General features: G+C 43.9%; 1 protein-coding gene across 1 annotated transcript; it reads right to left on the minus strand.

Annotated features, from left to right (window-relative positions):
• Window positions 1-331: 331 nt before the first annotated feature.
• On the minus strand, window positions 332-22,467 carry gnai1 (guanine nucleotide binding protein (G protein), alpha inhibiting activity polypeptide 1). The gene is made up of 9 exons (XM_079494008.1): window positions 21,809-22,467; window positions 13,103-13,145; window positions 12,513-12,654; window positions 10,613-10,770; window positions 7,856-7,984; window positions 5,762-5,891; window positions 4,151-4,304; window positions 1,212-1,442; window positions 332-640 (listed from the first exon to the last, which is right to left on the minus strand). Exons 1-8 carry the CDS (start codon window positions 21,924-21,926, stop codon window positions 1,252-1,254), a joined length of 1,065 nt encoding a protein of 354 aa, XP_079350134.1. The 5' UTR covers window positions 21,927-22,467; the 3' UTR covers window positions 332-640; window positions 1,212-1,251.
• Between the last annotated feature and the right edge of the window lie 506 nt (window positions 22,468-22,973).

Genomic DNA, 22,973 nt, shown 5'->3' on the forward strand with positions numbered 1-22,973 from the left:
AGACCCATGTACCTTTTAGACCAATGGGAAGGGTCCTCCCACCAGCACAGTTACACACACAGGATAGCAGGGACATCAACATATGACAGGCTTTAACCTCTTATGTTTGGAACAATTCAGCAGGCAAAAGAACAAACAAGCATTTGGGCTACGACCACAGTAAAACGCATGCGAAGGCACAAGTACCGACAAAGCCCCCAACCCCCCTCCCCCCAACCCCACCGCCGTAGGAAGGTCAAAAAAAGAAAAGAAAAGAAGTGTGTTCCCGATGACGCCAATGCTTCCTTTTTTTCCAGAGAGGGAGGTGAAAAGAACCAGGAAATACAAGAGCTCCTTTGTCGCCTTTTTTTTCTTCTCACCAATAAAAAGAATAAAAAATACGTGTGCGGAGATTGGGGGGGGGGGGGGGGGGGGGGGGGGGGGGATGAGAAACCGCTGTGTTGACGCTTTTACAATGATACAAACATTCTAGACAAATAGTGTAACGCTATAGTTCGAAATGTTCCAAGACAAAAAAAAAAAAAAAACATAAATAAAGCTGTTAAAAAGTGGCGTATAGTACAGCACTGGTCCGTGACTGATCCTCCAGACTCCTCCCCACCGGGAGAAAACAACGCACATTACGCTTGGCTCCATTTTCCTGTGGGGGGAGGAGAGAGAGAGAGAGAGCGAGAGAGCGAGAGAGCGAGAGAGAGAGAGTGTGTCAGAGGCAGATAAGGAAAGAAAAGTAGTCAAAGAGGGAGGGAGGGATGGGGATGCAGGGTCATTTTTAATGAGGGGATTAGGAAATCTCGACCTTGTCGCTTGTCATTTCACAAACAAATCCAAATGGAGTAGAAAATCTAATTAAACCTCCAATGAAAGAAGGCAGTGATTTTGTCAGATTTAATTACACGAGCGTCTGATTATGATGATTGTACAGTATCTGTGGTCAACTTCAGCCACGCCACACAACTTTGCATACTAGTAGCATGCATTCAGTAACCGGCATAAAGGCAAACATATAGTTTTGCTTGCCGAATTTTAACTGATTTACTTGAGCATGCATTCATTGTTTAACCTCTTAAACCCCATCCGCATAATGAGTACTTTATACTTTTGGTAATTTTTGATTACCGTACCTTTACTTTGTAACGGTGTAGTTCTACATCGCAGTATTGATACTAGATATTGAAAGGCGAGTACATTTTTCCAACACTGCCCCTCCTTACCAGGACATGCCGGGACATGTCTGTCACCGTCGTCTGCTCTTCAGAAGAGGCCGCAGTCCTTCAGGTTGTTCTTGATGATGACGTCGGTGACGGCGTCGAACACAAACTGCACGTTCTTGGTGTCGGTGGCGCAGGTGAAGTGCGTGTAGATCTCCTTGGTGTCCTTCCTCTTGTTCAGGTCCTCGAACTGACACTGGATGTAGGCGGCCGCTTCCTCGTACGTGTTGGAGCCTGGCCAGAGAAACGACAACAAAAAACACCTCGTACATGTTAGAACCTGACGTCAAGAAACAACTAAAAACACCCTATACACATGTGTTAGAGCAGGGGTTCTCAACCTTTTAGCTGGGGACCCCCGGGAATGCTTTGGCCATGTCTAGCAACCCACGGGTTAAGAACCCCTGTGTTAGAGCACCGTTTCCCAAACAGTGAGTCTGTCGGAGTAGAGTAAAAAAATACCATTTTCTTTTCCTACACTTATAAAAATATATAAGCCCATTTAAAAGATGTGTTTTTTTATACCAGTAAGACTGGTATAAAAGCGTCACGTGCACGCATCTACCCATGGGTGACTGCAGACTGCTGGGCGAGCGCTGGCGCTTTGGCATGGGGGTCAGATCAACATATGGAATGAATTCTGTACTGGCCATATATGGAGTGTGTCTTGAGTGTACAGGGTTTGATGAGGTCAGATCAACATGTGGAATGTCAGAACAGGTCAGCACCATATATGGAGATCTAAGGGTGTCAGCGGGGGCAGTGTCTTGTGTGTACAGGGTTTGATGAGGTCTGGCCATATATGGAGCGTGTCTTGAGTGTAAAGGGTTTGATGAGGCCAGATCAACATATAGAATGTCAGAACAGGTCAGCTCCATATAATATATGGAGCTGACCTGTTAGAGATCTAAGGGTGGCAGCGGGGGCAGTGTCTTGAGTGTACAGGGTTTGATGAGGGCCCAGGTAGGGCCGGGCCTTAATTTTGAGGCCTGTTGAGAACTCTAGTTTTCGCCGGCTGCCGGGCACAGCTACATCAATAACTTTGGGGCGGGCCCGTCTAGTGTTTGAATGGACAGGTATCAGTCAAAAGGGAGACATCGAAGAGGAAGGATGGGTGGGGGAGGATCAATATATGGAATGTCAGAACAGGTCAGCTCCATATGTGGAGATCTAAGGGTTTGAGGTCAGATGTAGAGTTGCTGGCCGGCTCCATATATGCAGATCTAGGTGCTGATCCGGTCTCCTCACTTTCCAGGGTTTGATGAGGTCAGTGTCATATCTTCATATATGGAGCCGGCCATATATGGAGCGTTAACCATATATGGTGGCGTGACGTGTCACGAGGCGTAACGGACTGACGGCCATATATGGTGGCGTGACACACGGATCGACGGACGGACAGGTTTTTATAGTAATCTGTGACCTACGGTCGCAATAAAATATATATTGTATACACATGCAAACAAAAACAAACCTAAGAAATGTAATTTAAATAATTAACAAGTAGTGACAATAGCCAATCTACAAGCTTGCAACGCGCCACGAAGCGACGTGTTGTGTGCTTATTGATATGCCATTTCCAGTAGTTTGGGTCTCGGGGAAATGTCTCTTTTGGGTCTCGATCCGAAAAGTTGGGGAACCTTTATATTAGAGCCTGATCCAAAGAAACAACAAAAGCCACAGGGCGTCACTACATAGGAAAGATATTGTAAATGGATACGCTTGCATTATGGGACTAAACGACACTGGGCAGACAACATCCTGCTACAATGTGCTTTCCTTTCTTTGTTCTCGAAAAAAGGAGGACAAACAATTGTCTGAAGTTCTTGAGATCTTCCACTCTATAGATGTTTACATTTCAATTCCATATGTTCACACCCGTGTGAACTGAGTGGTGTAGGGTCTTATATAGACTGATCAGCTGTGGTCTGACGTAATGTCTGACGTAATGAAATCACACCCGTGTGAACTGGGTGACCATAGCAACCATGCTCATTTTTTGGCACAGACAGACAGACAGACAGACACGTAAACTAACAAAGCCAGTTGTAGGAGTGGTTTACACCACTCAAAAAAGGGGGGGTTTCTGGGCCAGATATGGCTGATTCCATCCATTTCAAGGCAATACATAATATAATAGCTTCCATATGGTCATTTTCCCATAATGGAGTTTGATGTTTGCGATTCATTTCAGTACAAAATTTCCATGCAAACTTTGTGTCGTTAGCCCTGTGACATACTACATAATCTCCTAATCGCAATTATTTGAGATAATTGCAATTATTTTGTCATAATTGCTTCCATGTTGAAAAATGTTCATATATTTAAAAAAGCTGAAATAGCAGATCTACAAGCATATAGCTAAGCGTGTAGATGAGCAGCTAAGCTGATCTACAACAGCTATTTCCACTTTTTTAAGTAGAAAAATAATCATTTCTTTGTATATTTCAGTTATTTTATTATATATGCCCTGCGCATTTTACCAGGCAAACAGAAATTGATTCTTCATACATTATGTTCCTCCATTATATGCCTCCAAGGCCACCATACTCCTTCGCGCGTTGTCGTTCACTTCCCTGTATACGGATCAGAAAGAATGCCTCGTATCTGCTAATCTAGGGAGCTCTCTGTGGTTTTGACCAGATGGATATACTAAGCTCTTCATTTCTGACCTGCCTCTCGTTCAAAATATGAACGAGAGGGATTATTCAGCGATTTTATCATAACGATAGCAAGGTAAGCAAGCAAAAATATGTCTCCCGTTTTTTTGTCCGGAACGGAAGGGGGGGGGGGGGGGCTTACAGAGTAAAAGCGGCCATATCTTCCCGGCACCCCAGCTTGTATTTTGAAAGAAATCCCGGCGCCGATTGTGTTAACCGCAATTATTTGCGTGGCAATAATCGTCAACTTACATTTATTATGGTGACAGCCCTAGTACTTACCGGCATATTCTGGGTAGCAGATGGTGAGAGGGCTCTTCTTGATCTTCTCCTCGAAAAGGTCCTTCTTGTTGAGGAACAGGATGATGGAGGTGTCCGTGAACCACTTGTTGTTGCAGATGGAGTCAAACAGCTTCATGCTCTCATGCATTCGGTTCTGGTGAGAGTGAGAGTGAGAGAGAGTGAGTGAGTGAGTGAGTGAGTGAGTGAGTGAGTGAGTGAGTGAGTGAGAGAGAGAGTGAGAGAGAGAGAGAGAGTGAGAGAGAGAGAGAGAGTGAGAGAGAGAGTGAGTGAGAGAGAGAGCAAATGAACACTGCTTTTGTGCTGGAAAAGGCATGTTGTGAATGAGTGCACGCCGACCTTTCATTTGAACTTTAACGGATAGACTAACCAAGCATAATGATCCTGTATTCTCAGAGCCCGTTTGTGGCATCACATGTTCTGCATTGAAAGCTCCCGCAGACAGGAGGAGACTAAATACTGTTTTCTGAGCCAATACAGGGATCATCCCCAATGCTGGCTAGTGGTGGACATTTTTGTCAACGTTCCATTTTTTGCCACAGACATACAAAATGAGTGGACAATAATATTACCAGAAACACATAAAGTGCTGGCCCTGAATGACCATAACAGGTCTGTTCTGTTTAGTGTGCAGTGGTTCTCAAACCTTTTTAATTTCAAGGACCACCATAACTCTGAGAGTGTACAAATGGGAGGTTCCATTTGTACACTCTCAGAGTTACACACGCGGCCATTCGGAACGCACTCAAGGACACTTTGAGTGTTTCCAAGGACCGTCTAAAGAGGACGAGACGCGAAGACCGTACGGGCGACGCCATGTTGCTCCATGGTGCTCCATGGAAGGAAAGAAACATGTGCAGTTGAGACCAGGAAGTTGTACATGCACAAATTTGGGCCCGTACGTCTCGTCCTCTTTAGACAGTCCTTGAGTGTTTCCAGGAAGTAGGGAAGGGGCTCGGAGGCGACATACCAAAGCCTACACGGGTTGTGCAGTCGACGCGCTGTGATTGGCCAGTCGCTGTGATTGACAGCCTATCCTTAACCTCAGTAAACTTAACTTGCCCGGGGTCGTGGTTATAAACACAACTAGTGTAGGAATTAGTATGTAGCAGCTCGGAGGTGGAAACAGTTATTCTTTGTGCATATACCCTATTGAACCCATGGCTCCGCGATGGTGGGCAGGTACTTTCCCCGTGCGCTGCCCCAAGCAGCGTTTCTTTTTCATCTGCTTTCTTAAAGGGCAAGACCACTTTTTGAGAGGTTTGGGTTGTTTTCTTACCTTATTATGGGCAAACTAGTCCATTCCATGAGTTATTTCGCTCCGTTGTGTTGTTTATTAGCAATATAAAAAAGTCAAAAAGTAAATAAGTAAAAATAAAAAAGTCGCTCATTGACTTCCATTGTAACGGGGAAACAGCTCTCAAAGTCACTCTTTTAGCACATAAACCAACGCAACAAAAGCTGATTCTGACAGTTTATTACATCAGGAGCGAAATAACTCATGGAATGGACTGGTTTGCGCATAATAAGGTAAGAAAACAACCCAAACGTCTCAAAAAGTGGTCTTACCCTTTAACATCTGAAATGGCTTACCATTTCTTCGTCCTCTGCCAGCACCAGGTCATAGTCGCTGAGGGCCACGCAGAAGATGATGGCGGTGACGCCCTCGAAGCAGTGGATCCACTTCTTCCTCTCGGACCGCTGGCCGCCAACGTCAAACATTCTGGTTAGGGAAAACATTTTTAAATGTAAACTCAGCATGTTACCAAGCAAGCATAAACAGTGCATCATTAGTCCCTAAAAGGGTGTGTGTGTGGGGAGGGGGGAGGTCATCTCTACGATAAATATTTGTATCAACAGCCCTGTAATTATTTGCTCACTGAATTATGCGCTGCAGCCCAGAAAAAGCATTTCCAGGAAGGACGCCAGTGACTGGACTAATGGCTATAACGTAGGGAACACTATAGTTCTAGCTTCTGTCTCGTATTGTGCACAGAGAGCGAATTGAGTTCCCAACAGATGGGGCTTACTTTTAAATCCCTGTTCGTTTGGCGACTAAAACTAGACTAAAGGCTCCATCTTGCGCCACCCTTATCCCTTATCCCTAAACGTATTTGCAATTTTTTACTATTTTGAAAAACATTTTAAAATTTCAAAGTTCAACTAGCCGATCTACATTGAGACATTGTGAGCTTGTAGAGCGGCTATTTGAACTGTTTTAAAAGGTTTTTTTAAATAGTAAAAAATGGCAAATTAGTTTAGGGATAAGGGGTGACGCAAGATATAGCCCTAAGCCCTAACACTATAACATTTCAGAGGACTAAAACTAAAATGAAGTTTTACTCAATAAGACTATGGGCGTCATTTTGTAGTGCTACGTTAACGTCCGGGTCCAAGTGGCACCAGCTCCCGTCCACATCTCACTGTAAATAGAATATCTAAACGCGTGAATCTTTTTACAATGACGTTATTTTTCAGAAAGGAAGCCATTGAGGGTTAAAATGGGTCTTAATGCTTCCAACTAGAGTAGAATTATTAATGTTTTGTACAAGTGTCCATGACAAAGAAAATATATGATGTGGAGACAATAAAGACTATTATCATTATTATTGAAGGTGGTAACAGTCCATTTGCTCAGTACAATATTTCGGGGGCATATTTAGAATGTGTGCAGGCTTGAGTATGTTGAATCTAGTTTGCAATTAATGAAGATTTAGTTGACACAATGAAATAAAATGGCGATAGTATTCAGTGTGGGGCAGACGGCCTGTCACAGACAGATTTGGGAGAGCAGCAGCTTTGTTGTTGCGAGGAAAGCGGTAAAATGAGACTTTCGTGGTTGTTTTCGTCTCAGATTTAGTCCGACGGAGCGTCACAGTATAACTCTATGGGGACACAAAAGCGACACAAAAGTAGGACCCGGAAGTATCTCTTGAGGGGGCGCTCACGTCACGGCTAAAATACTGAATGAGTCGGTTAGTGTGAGCTTTCCACCATTGGTGTGTATATGTGGGAAGTGAGGACGCTGGCGTCGACTGTTCGCCGCTTCACGTCCCAATGTATGAATGAATGAACCACTGTAAAGCGCTTTGAGCACTTGGAAAAGCACTATCAAAATGCCATTCATTATGGGGCGGCGGTGGCTCAGGAGGGGTAGAGTGGCCGGATGGTATTAAACCGCAAGGTTGCCAGTTCGAACCCGGGCTCCCCCAGAGTCAGTGTCGAAGAGCAAGACACTGAACCCCTTAATTGCTCCCGATGTGCAGGTTGGTGCCTTGCATGCTTTCCGCCGCCATCGGTGTATGAATATGGGTGAATGTAATGCACAATCTATGTAAAGCGCCTTGGATAAAGGTGCTATATGACTGCACCATTTACCATTCAACATTTATGACAAAAACTGAACGAAATGTGCCGTCATAAATAATCAACATGACACAACCAAATACTCGAGTCATGGAATCTACAGGCTTCCACTTCCTGCCTGCGGTGGCCAACTGAAGGTCACACACGATACTGAATGAGTCATCGCCGATGTCGACACTTCTGCACATAGCTCCGTGTAGCAGCACACATGATCACACACACAATGCATCACCGCCGGACACATGCCAATGTACAATGGGGAATCGCCACAGCTGCAAACGGGAAGGTACACTAATTGAGTCATGGGCGGAAGCTCTTTACTTGAAATGCAGGTCCTTGAATGTGAAGTGCGTCTCCACAATGCCCGTGGTCTTCACTCGGGTCCTCAGGACATCCTGCTGAGTGGGGATATAGGTGGCCTGGGATATCCTGTCCAGGTCGTTTAAGTAGCTGGGGAGGGGGGGGAGAGAGAGATAGAGAGAGAGAGAGAGGGGGGGGGGGGGGGAGGGGGGGGGGGGATGGTACAAAGAGACGAACGGGGGAGGAAGAAAGAAGAGGGGAAGTGAGAAATAAGAAGTAGACGGGGGAGTGAGATAGCATGCGAGAGAGGATGCAAGTGGGTGGGGGAGAGAGAGAGAGAGAGAGAGAGAGAGAGAGAGAGAGAGAGAGAGAGAAGAGGATGTGAGAGTGTCAAGGTCAAGTGTTTAGCTGCCAGTCAAACTAATAACACATGCTCAAGGTTGATGAAACAATAGGGCCACACAAGTCAGTTAAACTCTGTTGGATTCCACATCTCAAATTGAACAACTGGCATTTACTGTATGAATATCCCCTTGAGAGATTATGTGGTTTTACAGCAGATGGAACAAACCCACTGTAAAGAAATGAGATGGGAGAAACTGTTCGGTCTTATTTAGTTAGAACCAGTGTTCTTTTACTCCCGTCTGATTGGTTGTACGATTCTCTGGCACCATAATATATAAAAAAGAAAAAAGAAAAGGCACACTGGAAGTGTTAAGTGTGACCTAATTATGTTCTCTGTAATCCTTGAAGAAAGCTTAACAGCCGAAACGTTGGTTTCCTGTACTCTGTGTCCTAAATAAAGTATTGGCACTTTGGCCATCAGTGTGTGTGTGTGTGGCCACTTTCTTGTTTGTTCCTTAAAGGGCTTTGGTGTGCGTAAAAGCAGCATCCTCGTGCACAGAAACGGTTCGGTACACATGATGTAACCCCTGTTAACTCACACTGGGTGACACAGCTCATACGTTACAAAGGTTTTAGACAATCACATTTGAAGTTATACTGTAATGTATAAATTATAGATAGTAAAAGGTTCAAATAAATAACCCATTTAGGACTAGCCCGATTCTAAAAAAACGCCTTCTAAATCCTGAACTAGTGAAATTAGCAGATCTACGAGCTCACAATGCGTCACTCCGTGCCACGTTGTGAGCTTGTAGATCGCTACTTTCACTATTTACAAGGGAAATGTATGGAATTGCTTAGATTTTAAAAAAAATATGAAATTCCAGGTGCCTGAAGAAGGTCTTTGACCGAAACGTTGCCTAATAAAAGCATTCATATGGCAAGTGCAGACGGTGTGCAGGTCTTTGTGCATTTGTTTTCATACTTTGAGCCCTGCCTACGCACCCGTCTGAGCCTATCAGGTGTGCATAAGACTTTGTTGCCTATGAAATTACAGGGGAAAAAACATTTAATTTGTTTTAGAAATTTAGCTTTTTTGGGAATGTTTTGAAATACTTAAAAACAAAAACGTAGGAAACTAAATACAGGGACTTTGAAAGGAAAATACAGGGACCCATACAAATGTGTCCATGACCCATGGACACATGGGTCATGTTTGGGAACCAGTGGTATAGTGTAAACCCTGGCACAACAAGATGCACTTCTCAGTGCCAACGGGAGGAAATGGTGACGTTTCTTCTTTCGTGCCAAAACAAGGCAAGGGGGGGGGGGGGGGGGGATTTCTACCAAACAAACACAGGAGCTGCCCTCTGATGACATCACTTGTTCTAACACCAAGGACCCTTGCACAACAACAACACCACAACATTCTAAGCGTTTCAACAAATAAATGAGGCGTTTAGCAGGAGGAGGGAGGTTAAGGGAGGGGAAAAAAGGCTACAATTTTCGCCCGAACTTGCTAGCCTTGAAAACATTCCAAATACTGAGGTGAAAGAGCTGCTTGCGCTCTCTCCAGCTACCAGTACAAGAGGGCAGTTCACAACTTCAACGTTCAGGTGGGTTTTTGCAAAGTGGAATTATTCTATTGGTCTGCAGAGAAGGCCCTGGCCTGGACAGACCTTCAGCATGTTATTAAAAGCAAGAGTGACTCAGGGTTGTGTGAGGTCGGCAGTGTTGAGTTTGTCGACTAAAATGTTCGGCGACTGCCTTATTTCACTACGATGACAAAAACTATAATTTTGTCAGCAAATAAAAACTAGACTGCAACGTGTTGTGAGCTTGTTGATCGGCTATACAATGTAGGCATTTATCAGACGCTCTTAATCCAGAGCGACTTACAGTAAGCAAGAACAACACATGGTAATACATCAAATGCATAGAAATAGTCATCTGTGAACATAACTAAGTAAACTAAGAACCTGTCGTCCATCTAACTGTCTAACTATCTGTACAATGGAACTATGAGTATGCACTATAGAATGCCATGTCTACATAATATGCTGTCTATATTACAGATACAGGCTAGCGCCCCTCACTTCACACAGGTGCGATTCATTTTTTGAGGGGTGGGGTGCAGCTTTTGTCCCCACAAAATGTCCGCAACAAACATTAAATGCCATCGACAATGAAGGGAAAATGTACGTCATCTTGTCTCCACACGTCTCATATTTGCCATCGACAATGAAAGGCTATTATCAGCTAATTTGATTTGACTGCTGCCGTGTCTGGCATTTGGGTGTTTTTTGGTGTGTGTGGATCTTATGTGTTAATGACTCACACTGTCATGGCAAGTCATGAAACTGTGGTCTCAATTGCCTCTAGCAGTGTGTGTGTGTGTGTGTGCGCGTGCGTGTGTGTGTGTGTGTGACTCACTATGCTGCAGAGTCATTGAGCTGGTACTCTCGGGAGCGGCTGAAGCAGGCATGAACCCCTCCGTCCTTCCACAAGCGCTTAATGACCCCGGCCAGCTCCGCCGTCATGAAGCCCTCCTCTGCCGAGCCGGCCAGCACAAACAGCTGCCTCGCGTCGTCCTGAGAGAGAAGTGTGGGGAGGTTGAGTGTCAAAAACGCTGTCAAATGGACCCAACAAAAACAGGTCCATTTCTTCCAACGTCTGGCTTTCACTCATGAGTCGTGATGTCATGTGGCAGCCGAGTCTATGGACTTTGAATGTTTCTTTGCGATATTTCCACACTCACTCCAGAGGGCCGCTATATTTCCACACTCACTCCAGAGGGCCGCTATATTTCCACACTCACTCCAGAGGGCCGCTATATTTCCACACTCACTCCAGACTAGGGACACTATAGTTCCACACATACTCCAGAGGGCCACTAAATTTCCACACTCACTCCAGAGGGCCACATTGCATATTAGACTAATGTTGTAGCAAACATAGCTGATCTACAAGCTCAAAACGCGTCACACTATTTTGGCTATTGAATTGACATCCTGAATAATTTTTTGCTATTTTTGAATTGGAATCCTGAAAACTAACATTTGTATTTAATTTCAAATGCATTAAGCTATATATATAGAAACTAGAAAGCGGGTCATGTTTGCATGTTTGGAATTGTAACAGCTCAAATCAATAATATATCAGTATTCTGATATTAACCTGCAGGCTGCATTAAGTGATGGTGGGGGCCGCATGTGGCCCCCGGGCCGCCAGTTGCCCATGTATGCTGTAACCAACGCTGGTAGGAAATTTAACTGAAATGCGCCAACCAATTCGTTTGTCAACACACTTGGAGGCCGTTTATTTCGTGGGGTGACAAATTATCCTAATTATTGTTTCTCATACCTTCCTCGTGTTCAGCAGCAGAAAACAAACTCTTGATGTGTTCACATTAGGATGCTGAGCATACACTAGTTTTTTTGTTTGTTCTTTTACAGCATTGAGATTTGATTTGAAGACCCTTTGTAAGAGACACAGTCACAGAGAGGCCTTATCATGTCGCTCACATTCCCTTCTGTCTTAGTATATTGATTATTCACTCAAGCTCATTTCACTTCAAGCCATCAGCAGGTCAAATGGCTTGTCTCTGTATCGTTTGCGTGATTGCACTGGTGATTTCACGTCGACTTTGGAATTGAATCAATTGGCAAGCAATACTTTAGAATGAAGAGCACTCAATTTTTGCCCTACATGGGTCTTCCGTCTTAATAGTAACAATTCTGCGTGCCACCTCAGGAAGCGAGACACACCACTAAATGGATTAGATATGTGTAACTCTACTTTAACCAATTTTGACCTGAGATTCTAAAAATTCTAAAAATGTCTTCTACATTCTAAAAATGTATTCTAAAAATTCTAAAAATGTCTTCTACATTCTAAAAATGTATTCAAAAAATTCTAAAAATGTCTTCTACATCCCGACAGTTTTCTGAAAAAGCTATGTTATGTCAGTCGTTCTTCGAGTCTTCAAAAATAGCAGACCTACAAGCTCGTAGCGCGCCACTCGGTGGCGCGCTATGAGCTTGTAGATCTGCTATTTTTCAATAGCTAAAGCATAAAATGCTAACACCAAAAGGGGTTCCCGCCCAAAATGGGTTAATGATATGCAAACCCTGCAACGGGAGGACAGAGTGAGTGATTAGGAAGGATCCTGTCTTTAGATGGCGACTTTGAGGCTCTCTCTCTCTCTCTCTCTCTCTCTCTCTCTCTAACGTCACACTTCCATGGCAAGAACGACTAGTGCGGCTGAGTGTGAGAGAAACATACAGACTAGGGAAGTATTCAAAAGTGCCCGTTCAGTCGGGTTTATACTCACAGCTCTGGCAGCGTCTCCAAAGTCGATCTTGAGGCGGCCCATGGCTCTGATGATGGCGATAATAGACTGGAGGGTGTTGCTGTAGACCACAGCTTTGTACTGCTTACACTCTTCCTCCGAGTAACCAGCCTCGTGAATGATTCTGAAGAGAGAGGAGAGTGTTCATTTAAACTTATTGAACAAAACGTTATTTTGACAATACTGTATGTTTAAAAAGCATCGAAATATATATTTTTAATTTCAACATATTTAAATCGTCGCACATTTGAATCATGTTTTTGTCCCATGATGAATCCCTAGCTGCAAGCCTACATAGACTGCTGTTGTCCATTCTGCTGCATTGTGGTGTGCCCTGTATTACTCATGATTCACGATGCACCAGTCTCGTTTTTATTGGGATTCATTCTCGCCTTGAGTTGCGATTCAAAAGACCATAACACCGCCGTTAATATGCATATCCATTGCAATGTAGAATTCCATTACTCATATCTGATGGCAATAGTCTTGGATCTTAGATGGATCGATGCAAAAGGATGGATAGGGGGAAAAAAACGTTTTAATTTACATAGCAGCAACATTAATGGACTCACTTCATCTGCTTGACAATTGTGCTCTTCCCTGATTCACCGGCACCTAAGAAACGGAGAGAGGACGAGAGGTAGAAGGGGTTGGAGAGAACAAAGAGAAGGAGAAGAAAGGAGAAGTGAGTTAATGGACATCATTAACCAATGTAAACCTGAGGCCGATTCTAAAAAAATCTTCTAAATAAAGGTTTCTATGTCGGTGGTGCTCAACCTTTTTCATGTCAAGGACCCCCAGAATTATCTGCATTTGGCTGCAGACCTCCATCTCAAAATATGTCGTCCCTCCCCCCGCCAGAAGATTATTTGCGGCACACTTTCACGAAAAAAAAAAAGCTCGTAGCGCGGCTATGAGCTTGTGGATTTGCTATTTTTCAACAGCTAAAGCTTAAAATAATGGTTAAAGTGGTTAAACGCTACGACACAGATGGGCTCCCGCCCTAAATGGGTTAATGTACATCATTAACTATACATACAATGGGGACTGGGGTCCCCCATTCCTTCTTTCCTCTCTTCACCAAATCTCTTTGCCAAAAATAGCCAATTTACAAGCTCACAGTCACAGGCATGTCGCATGTGAACTTGTAGATCAGCTATTTTTGTCCTGAATAGAGGGTAAGTGCATGAGCCTCATACCCAGAAGTTATGCGGGAACGCCTGAGAGGCAAAAAACTACTTTCTGGCCTTGACAGCCCATACATCCAAAGTCCTATCTGATTGTAATAAACGACATTAAACTCACTTTGCCACTCACTTTATGCATGCGCAATTGCGCATAGTACCCTCTATAAGGATGCAAGGGTTCGTGTGGTTAACATACGGTTAAAGACACTTTCAAGGTGGAAAACTGGATCTCTAATACATTGATGGAATCCAACATGTGACACAAAGCTATCTGTGGTGAAACGTAAGCCGTCATCTTGGTCAACTGGGAGCTACCTGTGATTATATATCGACTCCCCTGGCATGGAGTAGTTTAGTATTTACATTAGGATAATCAATGCTGAGCCGTGTGGGGTCATCTAAAAAAAAAAATGTGATGACGCAGGGGTGAAATACCTCAGGTTTGCCTCCGCACAATGCATTATTATAACCATACAGCTCAGAGTTGATTAATCAGCTATACTACAGTACAGTTAGAGTACATGGCCACTTATTCCCAACAATTAAATTGTGTTTGTTCATATTTTGGGTTATAAACCTGGGAATAAACTTTACAGCAAGAGGGGAAATGTTAGATAGCCGTTTCTTGATTTTATTGGCAGCGCAGTGCTTTAAAGATCCCAATGTTTATTTTGAGCATAACGGCCATAGATCAGAATGAACCGAGACAAGTGCATTTCTAGAGCATTGAGAGATTTGATTTGAAGACCCTATGCAGAGTCGCAGAGAGGCCTTATCATGGATCAGCTGTCATCATCATATCACTCACATTCCCTTCTGTCATGCATTAATCCATGGATTATTCACTCAAGCTCATTTCACTTCCAAGCCATTTTAGGTCAATTGGCTTGATTCAGTATTGTTTGCACTGATGATATCATAAGGGGAACATTGACTTTGGAATTTAATCAATTGGCAAGCAAAACTTTAGAATGAAGAGCACTCCTTTTTTTGTCTTCCGTCTTAACCCATTCAGGGCAGGAACCCCTTTTGGTGTTTAAAGCATTATGTTATACTCTAGCTATTGAAAAATAGCAGATCTACAAGCTCATAGTGCTACGAGCTTGTAGGTCTGCTATTTTAGAAAAATCGTGAAAATGTGGCGTAAATGTTTGAATATATATTCTTTCAGAGCGAACGTTTTTAACTCAAATCTTTGCTTCTGAGGGGGTCCCTGGAACAAACATATTTTCAGATGGGGGTCGTGGCCAATTACATATAATTATTGGCGTCCTTGACATGAAATATTGAGCACCACTGATATAGAAACATACAGTAGGTAGGCCTATTTCAGAAAACTGTCAGGATTTAGAAGACATTTTTTAAATTTCGATGTCAGGCCTAAATGGTTGTACCACACAATTGACTTGCTGACTAAATAGGTTAATAGTAACACTGCTACGGGCCACCTCAGGAAGCGAGAGACACCACTAAATGGATTGGATGTGCGTAACTCTACTTTAATGATATGCAAACCCTGCAACGGGAGGACAGACTGAGTGATTAGGGAGGATCCTGCCTTTACATGGTGAGGTTGAGGCTCTCTCTCTCTCTCTCTCTCAAACGTCACTTCCATGGCAACGACTAGCGTGGCCGAGTGGGACAGAAACATACAGATCTAGAAATGCATTCTATATTTACTACTGCATCTACAGTACACATACACACCATCCCTGTGACTGGTAATATGGATGCGATTGTGCCCTTAAGGAAATAGTTCTGTAATCGGATTTTCTTTCCTTTCCTTTTACTTCAATGTATGTATGCCCTTGTTAACCACATGCATTATCCTCATGCCTTGTAGCCTAATGGCTATTTCCATAACCTATATTAGATCTGCTAATGCACATCTCATTGTGCTCATATTACGGAGAGCAGACTCAGTAATACTAGGGAGCCAATGAACATTTCCCAGTGACGTAAAAGCTCATATATAGGAAGACGTTTTTAAGCCACTGGGAAACGGATCATATTCCCCCACGTAAACAACAATCTTCCTGTCGCACACGTAATTATTCCCCTTTTCCAGTGGACCTCCTAAAATGAGCCTAAAACGGCTTCTCGCTCAGTTTATAAAACCTGGAAGGGAGAAAAAGAGGAAGCACTCATTATGAAATGTGGCAGCGTTCCATTTCCCTGTGATACAGTTAGCAGAGCCAAGGTGGCCTGGTCTTGCATAATGAAATCAGCTTCCAAATCTAGTTCCGTCTCGTCTTGGTGTCGCTGAACAAATAACTCAAGTGTGTGTGCCCTTGTCACAAAAAAACAACATTTAGAGGGCTTGCTCAATGTCACGAATCAACATGGCATTCCGCCCTGCATAATGTTCTCCAAGGCAAATCAGAGATGAAAACGGAGAAGCGATGCAGTCAGTAGGAGAGAGAGAATTGAATTCCTATGAACAGTTTCCAGGTCCCTGAGCAGTGACTGCATGCCGACACCAGACTCGAGCATTGGCACCTCACCTTGGGTATAATTGGATGAGATGCACCTGAGGACACAACACATTATTTTAATTAAGTGCCAACGCTATATCACTGGAGTGGTCCCAGGAGGAGGGGGTGGGGGCGTTACTGCCAGCAGACAGTGAAAGTGAGACATCGCATGGCTGGGCAGTGGCCTGGCAGGCACAGCACAGCAGGATCCCTGCCTGGGTCTGCCCACTACTCCCCAAGATGCCCTTCGGCCAAGTTCAGTTCACATACCCACACGAGCGCCTCTCGGTGCCATGTAGAGCTCATGAAAATCCACTTCAGACAAGCTATGAGCTCACTCTTGGAAGGCAATACCCCCGCCCTGCCCTAGGAACATTTTACAGCTCACACTGATCAAAACTCGCCTTCGTGGGAGAAACTTGGGAATCCTGTCAAAGCTTCCATTTTATGATTATATTTTCAGAGTAGTTCACCGACTCCCACATCAATGAGAGACTAAATAAATCTACACCAAAAAATAAAATAAAAAATACATAGTAGTGGTGTAAAAATAAACAGGAGAAGTGTTTCACTTAGTGATTCATCTGATCTCACATCTCATGCATCGTGTTCAGAATGAGATGAATCACAAAGGATTGTGTTAAATCCACAGGAAGGATGACTTAATGTCAAGAGGCAACAAATACCTAGGATTTGTCAAAAGGTATTAGGCTGTTGTTCAGCTATACCTAGACAAAGAAATAACTGTAAATATTAACACAAATATGTCTAAGGCAGTGTCAGAGAGACTAATACTGCACTGCCAAGAGATCACAAACAGTACACAGCTTGTGTTGAATTAACCCGTTGAAAGAAACCTCCTACTTTGTACGGTTACCTTGGTAATGGATTACAAAAAATTAGCTGATGAAACAGTTCAATTTGGGTTCAAATTCCCAATTCCGCAAAAGCATTGTGTTCAATGTGGTGGGAGTTCAGGCCTGTGGCATGTGACCCGACTTGCACCCTATTCCCCAGTTGGGACATCACAGGGGCGTGGCCCCAGCAGCACCTTCAAAGCCTTCTGTTGGGGCTGGGGTAGTGCAGAGTTCCTGATTCAGCACACATGGCCATTTATAGGATATATGGAACCACAGTCCTGACCCGGTGGCCTCCATGCAGCAGAGTCATGTTACACACGCCCACTCCTTTGATACACCCACCCCCCCCAAAATACAGCCTCCTCTGACCAAAAACCACTGGAGCAGCTGGTTTCTGTTTCGGGTGATCAGATGAATTTTTTGAGACGATCCCAGCCAACCCCTCCATTGAATATGCAGCCTTATTCTGGCACTAAGCCTTTCAAACAGAACAGAGCCGCTTCTATCGCTTGCCACCAACGCATCATTCCGGCTGGAACTCCTCCTGGGTGATTTTCCTCTCAGCGAGCAAGGGAAAAGGAGGGAGGGAGAGTGAGAAATGCGTGATGACAACAACGGAATGCTAGCATGGCCATGAATGTGATTAAAATGGCTACCGAGTCCACTCTGTATTATGGATTAGCTCTGCAGTGCGATGCCAAGTCATTTGAAGCGTTTTATGTCATGCTGGCTGGCAGGGGCCGCGCCGCCCCACATTTTAACACATTACATGCTTCTTTTTGTCTGGGACCGGTGTTCACATTCCGGCTCACGGTGGATAAAAGGGGGTCAGACCGAGGGCTCATCTGTCTGGGTCAGCAGATTCAGGTTGCAGGGGTTGTGGTTGGAGGGGAGGGGGTGGTCTGCTGGACCAGTAGCGCATGTTGTCCACAGCCAGGGAACTTTGATGAGACAGGACCAGGCCTGAGGATGCATGTGCTTTGGCCCCCCAAAGAGCCACAGCCACATTAGTAATAATAATGCCACATTAGCACCCTGAGCTGGCACCATCCATCCCAGGGTTGCTCCATTACACTCTCAGTTTTACACTTTACTCCGTACTCTGTTGTGAATATTACTCTTCCCCTTGTACAGTATATCCCCCTTGTGTTTTGCTTTCAAATCGTACTTTCAATTTCCCCATCACGATTGATTTTCTCCCCTCCGCTCACTATCAAATTCCTTTCTCCTCTTTTCCTTCCCTTTCAAGTCCCACTGGGGGAATATTAAAGCATGAGCCACTCAGAGGATTCCAGGATCTGGTTGGCAGCACTACCCAGTGAGGAAACAATCAGTCTGAATCACTGGCATTGATCCGCAAACAAGCACAAAAAGGACATCAATGGATAATAGATTGTTTCCAGCTCACGTTGGCACAGAGACAAATCAACTCCCGAGTGAGATATCTAAATGATGGGACAGTGACCAAGGAATGCAGGTTGTTCCATGTTTTATCTTCAATATGAGAAAGCACTGCTGTAATGTCATGTTTTGTGTCACTGACACCGTTGTCACTGGCACACACACATAGTGTAGGCCTATTAACTATAAAACAGGAGGACGAAATGCTAGGGAAAGGTCTATTACGTCTAAGACTATTCACGAAAAACCCTTCTACAGTGTCCCACTAAAACAATTATAGCTAGATTAATTAGGCTGGGGAGATGAGATTATAATCTATTTTAGACTTTAATAGTATGGAAACTGAGGCTTGGAGATGATGGGATACAATTAGTGTCAATTAAAAGTTTGACAGTTAGCCTAAATTGGAAATAATCCGGTTTTCAGTAGAAATGCCAGGTTTTCAGTAGAAATACCAGGTTTGCCAATTGCAGAGGACCCGAGGCTGTCAAGCCTGTTCAAACATTAAGGTGTGTTTACATGAGTGTACGCACTGTCGCACGCACACACACACACACACACACACACACACACACACACACACACACACACACACAAAAAATCACTTTCCATGCAAATGAAGGCCAGCGTGATGAATTCATGTTGCTACTGGTACAAAACAGCAGCTTAGTCTCCTTAAGGCTAATTTATACTTCTTCGCTCGTTGACAGACAGACAGTTATTCTCTGACACCGTTGTATGTACCGTACAATGGGCCGGCGTATAAATTAGGCTTTTGGCCTGAACCCATAACAGGCACTTCTGCAGAAACAGCTGTCCACCTCATAAAACACCCGCCACAAACACCTACCATACCAAAGCCTTTACTTCAAACATACACATTGCCACAACTGACTGGGTGACCCACTCCGAGTCAAATAGTAGCATTTGACTCCTTTCCGCAGTCATGCTTACCTTCGTTGCCAACAAACAACTGATTTTTATGGACAACCTGGGATTGTAAAACAGGAGAGAGTGGAGACATTCATATTTCCAGGAGAGCAGCTATTTGTTTGTGCAAACAGAACGGGAACACTTGTAATGTTTACCGTCGAGGTAAAGCAAATTCCCACTCTGGTCTTCTCTGGCTTCACTGCAGTGTGTGGAGCTTTTCCATTTTTAATGCTTCAGTCATTAGCAGCATGCTCATCTTACTGCATGGGCCTGTGTTCCTTTCTCCTGGAGTCGCTGGCTGGCTGCTTGTTGTTACATCACTCCTGCCAGTAACCTGAACAGGCCATGCGAGTTACCTGGCTACCAACTGAATGGATCAAAGACAAATGGCACGCCGTGGTGCCAAAATGTCCACCCATAGCTACACATAACATATCATGGCATATACAACTTAAAAAGGGCATCTGGACTTGACAAATTCCCTCTACACACAAACACACAACACTAGAATGCCAGGTATTTGTGTCTATGTTGTCTGTGTGACGGGTGGGTGGTAATGATAACCTGTGTTCCTTCCCTGCGGCAAGGCAGCTAAAACTTGACCGAACTTGCTTGCTTTGAGTCGACTAGCCCCATATCTGTCCTACAAGAACCTGAGGAATGCATGTGAGCTATTCAAATGTACGAGTGCTGCTCACTGCTTGCACAAACCCACCAGCAACAGCTCATACAGTAATGTTAACGACAACGAACGGATCAATACAACATGCCTTATATTTTCCCCATATCAGATTAAAGTAGAGAGGACAATCATGGTAACATGAAGCCGTGAAAAGAATACAAATGCATTCCGATTAACAAAACGGTATGTTTGTCCTGAAAAGCCACAGCCTCTCAGTTGACCATATTTTAGTTGTAGTAGTGGATTCATTTGTCCTGGTAACCCACATACCATGTGTGTGCATGTCAACAGTTCATAAGGCGCTCTTCCTGAGGGCCTGATGGAAAAGTTTTTCACCAATCTATTGCGAAGGGGAAAAGCTTTCCTCATGCAAGTATGTATGAGCAATACGTTTACAGCACTGGCCCACAAAATCACATATCAAGCCCAAGCATAATACACACACGCACACGTCAGGCACACACACAAAAGCTGTCAAAGACACAGAAGGCCAGCTCAAAGGCCTGGTATACAGGAAATGGTCTGCCGTTTCCCAAGAAGTTAACCTTTCTAGTACACACAAACTGATAACCCATTTCCGTGGCATTTCTGTGTAGCTTTCTCACATTAAAGTTGTAGTACTTTTTGAGTGTGTGTTTGTTGTTTGTTGTAACATTACACCATTCACTTTCTGTGGCCATTCCCCTGCGTTAATTAAGCAGAGGCCTACAGATGGTGATGTTCACTGGCACTCAAGTGGTGGAAAAAGTACTCAAATGTTTTACTTAAGTAAAAAGTATCAATACTGCAATGTAGGAAAACTCTGTTACAAGTGAAAGTCCGGAATTCAACATTGACTTGAGTAAATTAAAGTACAACGGTATTGGTATCAAAATGTACAAGTACAGCACAAAAAGTACTCAAGTCATTATGCCCATTTCAAGTTTTCAAATGTATGCAAATCTTTTGAAAATAGCAGATCTACAAGGCAAGCTCACAATGTTGCAATAATAATCCAAATCTACAAAGAAACTAATTAAAGTGGAGTAAAAGTACAAGATTTGGCTCTGAGATGTAGTGGAGTAGAAGTAAAAGTACAGGAATTTTAAAATACTCCAAAAATGTATAGGCTTCTAAGTAGCCTAGCTTACTTGATGAGTAAATGTACTTTCCACCACTGGACTGTGACTGGAGTCTGGACTGGAGAGTGAGTGGACAGACAGACAGGGAGGAAATGTACCATTGTTGAGAGGGTTTAGTCGATGACAAAGATCCATTATGTGACCATTTGTTGCAGAGACAAAGCGTGGATACTTTAGTTCAGAATCAGTTGCGTTCGTTCGTTCACTCTCCCCTGCGGGATTGAGCTGATGTCAACGCAACGGGGCAAAAAAAAAAAAAAGTCATGATCACAGTGAATGTGACTGACTGTGACAGTGAAAATGGAACACAAACCACCCCTAAAGACTAAATCAACCATTGTGTGTATTTATCGAGTGATCTTGGTAGGCCTACATAGAATTTGATTTATTGGAGATTCTGACTTTTCAACTGTAGGTACTATACATTTTGTTTTGATTGCATGCCAATAAAGCCATTTGAATTGACTGTGGATCATTGCCGAAAAGAACAGATCTGAGCCGAAACGACAGACAGCCAGAGCCAGGCAGCGCTCGCAATAAGTTACGCGACAGACAGTCGCGACTTGTAGCTAGGTGCAGAATAATTAAAGATCCGTTCTTTGTGATGTGAAGTTCATTACCTAGAAGGAGCAGTTTCACCTCCCTGGCGGCTTTCTCCCCGTCGTCTCGCAGATTCCTATCGATCATCTTACTGCGCTCCACCGCCGCCTTATCCTCCGTGCTCAGTGTGCATCCCATGATCTCCTCAAAGTAGTAGTACTAGTGTGTCCTTCCTTCCTTTTAGGGCCCCGGGAGGGTGGTTGTGGTGTAATAAATAAATAAAAATATAAAGACTATATACAAAATACCCACATGCAAGGGATAAACTGCTGCTCCCCGAACCGAACGAGACCCGCACGCATGTACACATACACATACACACACAACACACGCCCTTTTATGACAGCAAAATGTGGTGTCTCTTTCTTCCTAGAGTAAAAATGTAAGACTGTTAAAAAAAATAAGAAAGAAAGGCTGCCTGAACGAACGGTGCAACCGTTTCTTCTATAAAACACCAAAAATGGGTGTTTTCTTTTCAGTGTAATCTGTCGGTCGTTGTTGCATCGGGAGCAGGAGCTCTTTCATTAATAGCGATACAGGTTTTTGTTTAAAGAGAGAGAGAGAAAAAAGAAAATAAATCCTCCTCGGCAAAACGCTGTCTCTCCCAGCCGAGCATTCGCCTCCATTCGCTGCAACGCTGAGTTGTGTTCTGCTGCTGCTGTGCGCGTTTTGACTGGAGCTCTGAGCTGTGGACTGCAACCATAGAGTTATAGGACTACAACAACCATGCCAACTAGCTGCAGTACTTCACTCAGTCACTTCCTGACTGTTTCATTTACTAGTGTCTTCACGATAAAAGTCTCTCTGAGTACTCTCTGAGTACTTTTATTTTGTCACAGAGACAGTGGTGGCCCGGTGGGGGGGTTCCAGGTGATCCCCAGCTAAATGTTTTTGTTATTAACGTCATTGCATGCATGCATTTACCAGAAGTCTACGCATTAGGCCTATTGTAAAAAATCAGACCCGTCTGAAGTGAGTGGTACTGTACTGTACTGTACTGTACTGTACTGTACTGTACTGTACTGTACTGTACTGTACTGTACTGTACTGTACTGTACTGTACTGTACTGTACTGTACAAGCCCTCCTCCCTGGACTGTGTGTGCCTGTGTGTTAGGCTGTGCTACTTTCGTGATTGGACAGACAGACCCAGGGACACACAGCTGTCTGTGTGGTTGCACCACTC

This window comes from Electrona antarctica (assembly GCF_951216825.1).
Source record: "Electrona antarctica genome assembly, chromosome: 23".
In the NCBI taxonomy this organism is placed as follows: Eukaryota; Metazoa; Chordata; class Actinopteri; order Myctophiformes; family Myctophidae; genus Electrona; species Electrona antarctica.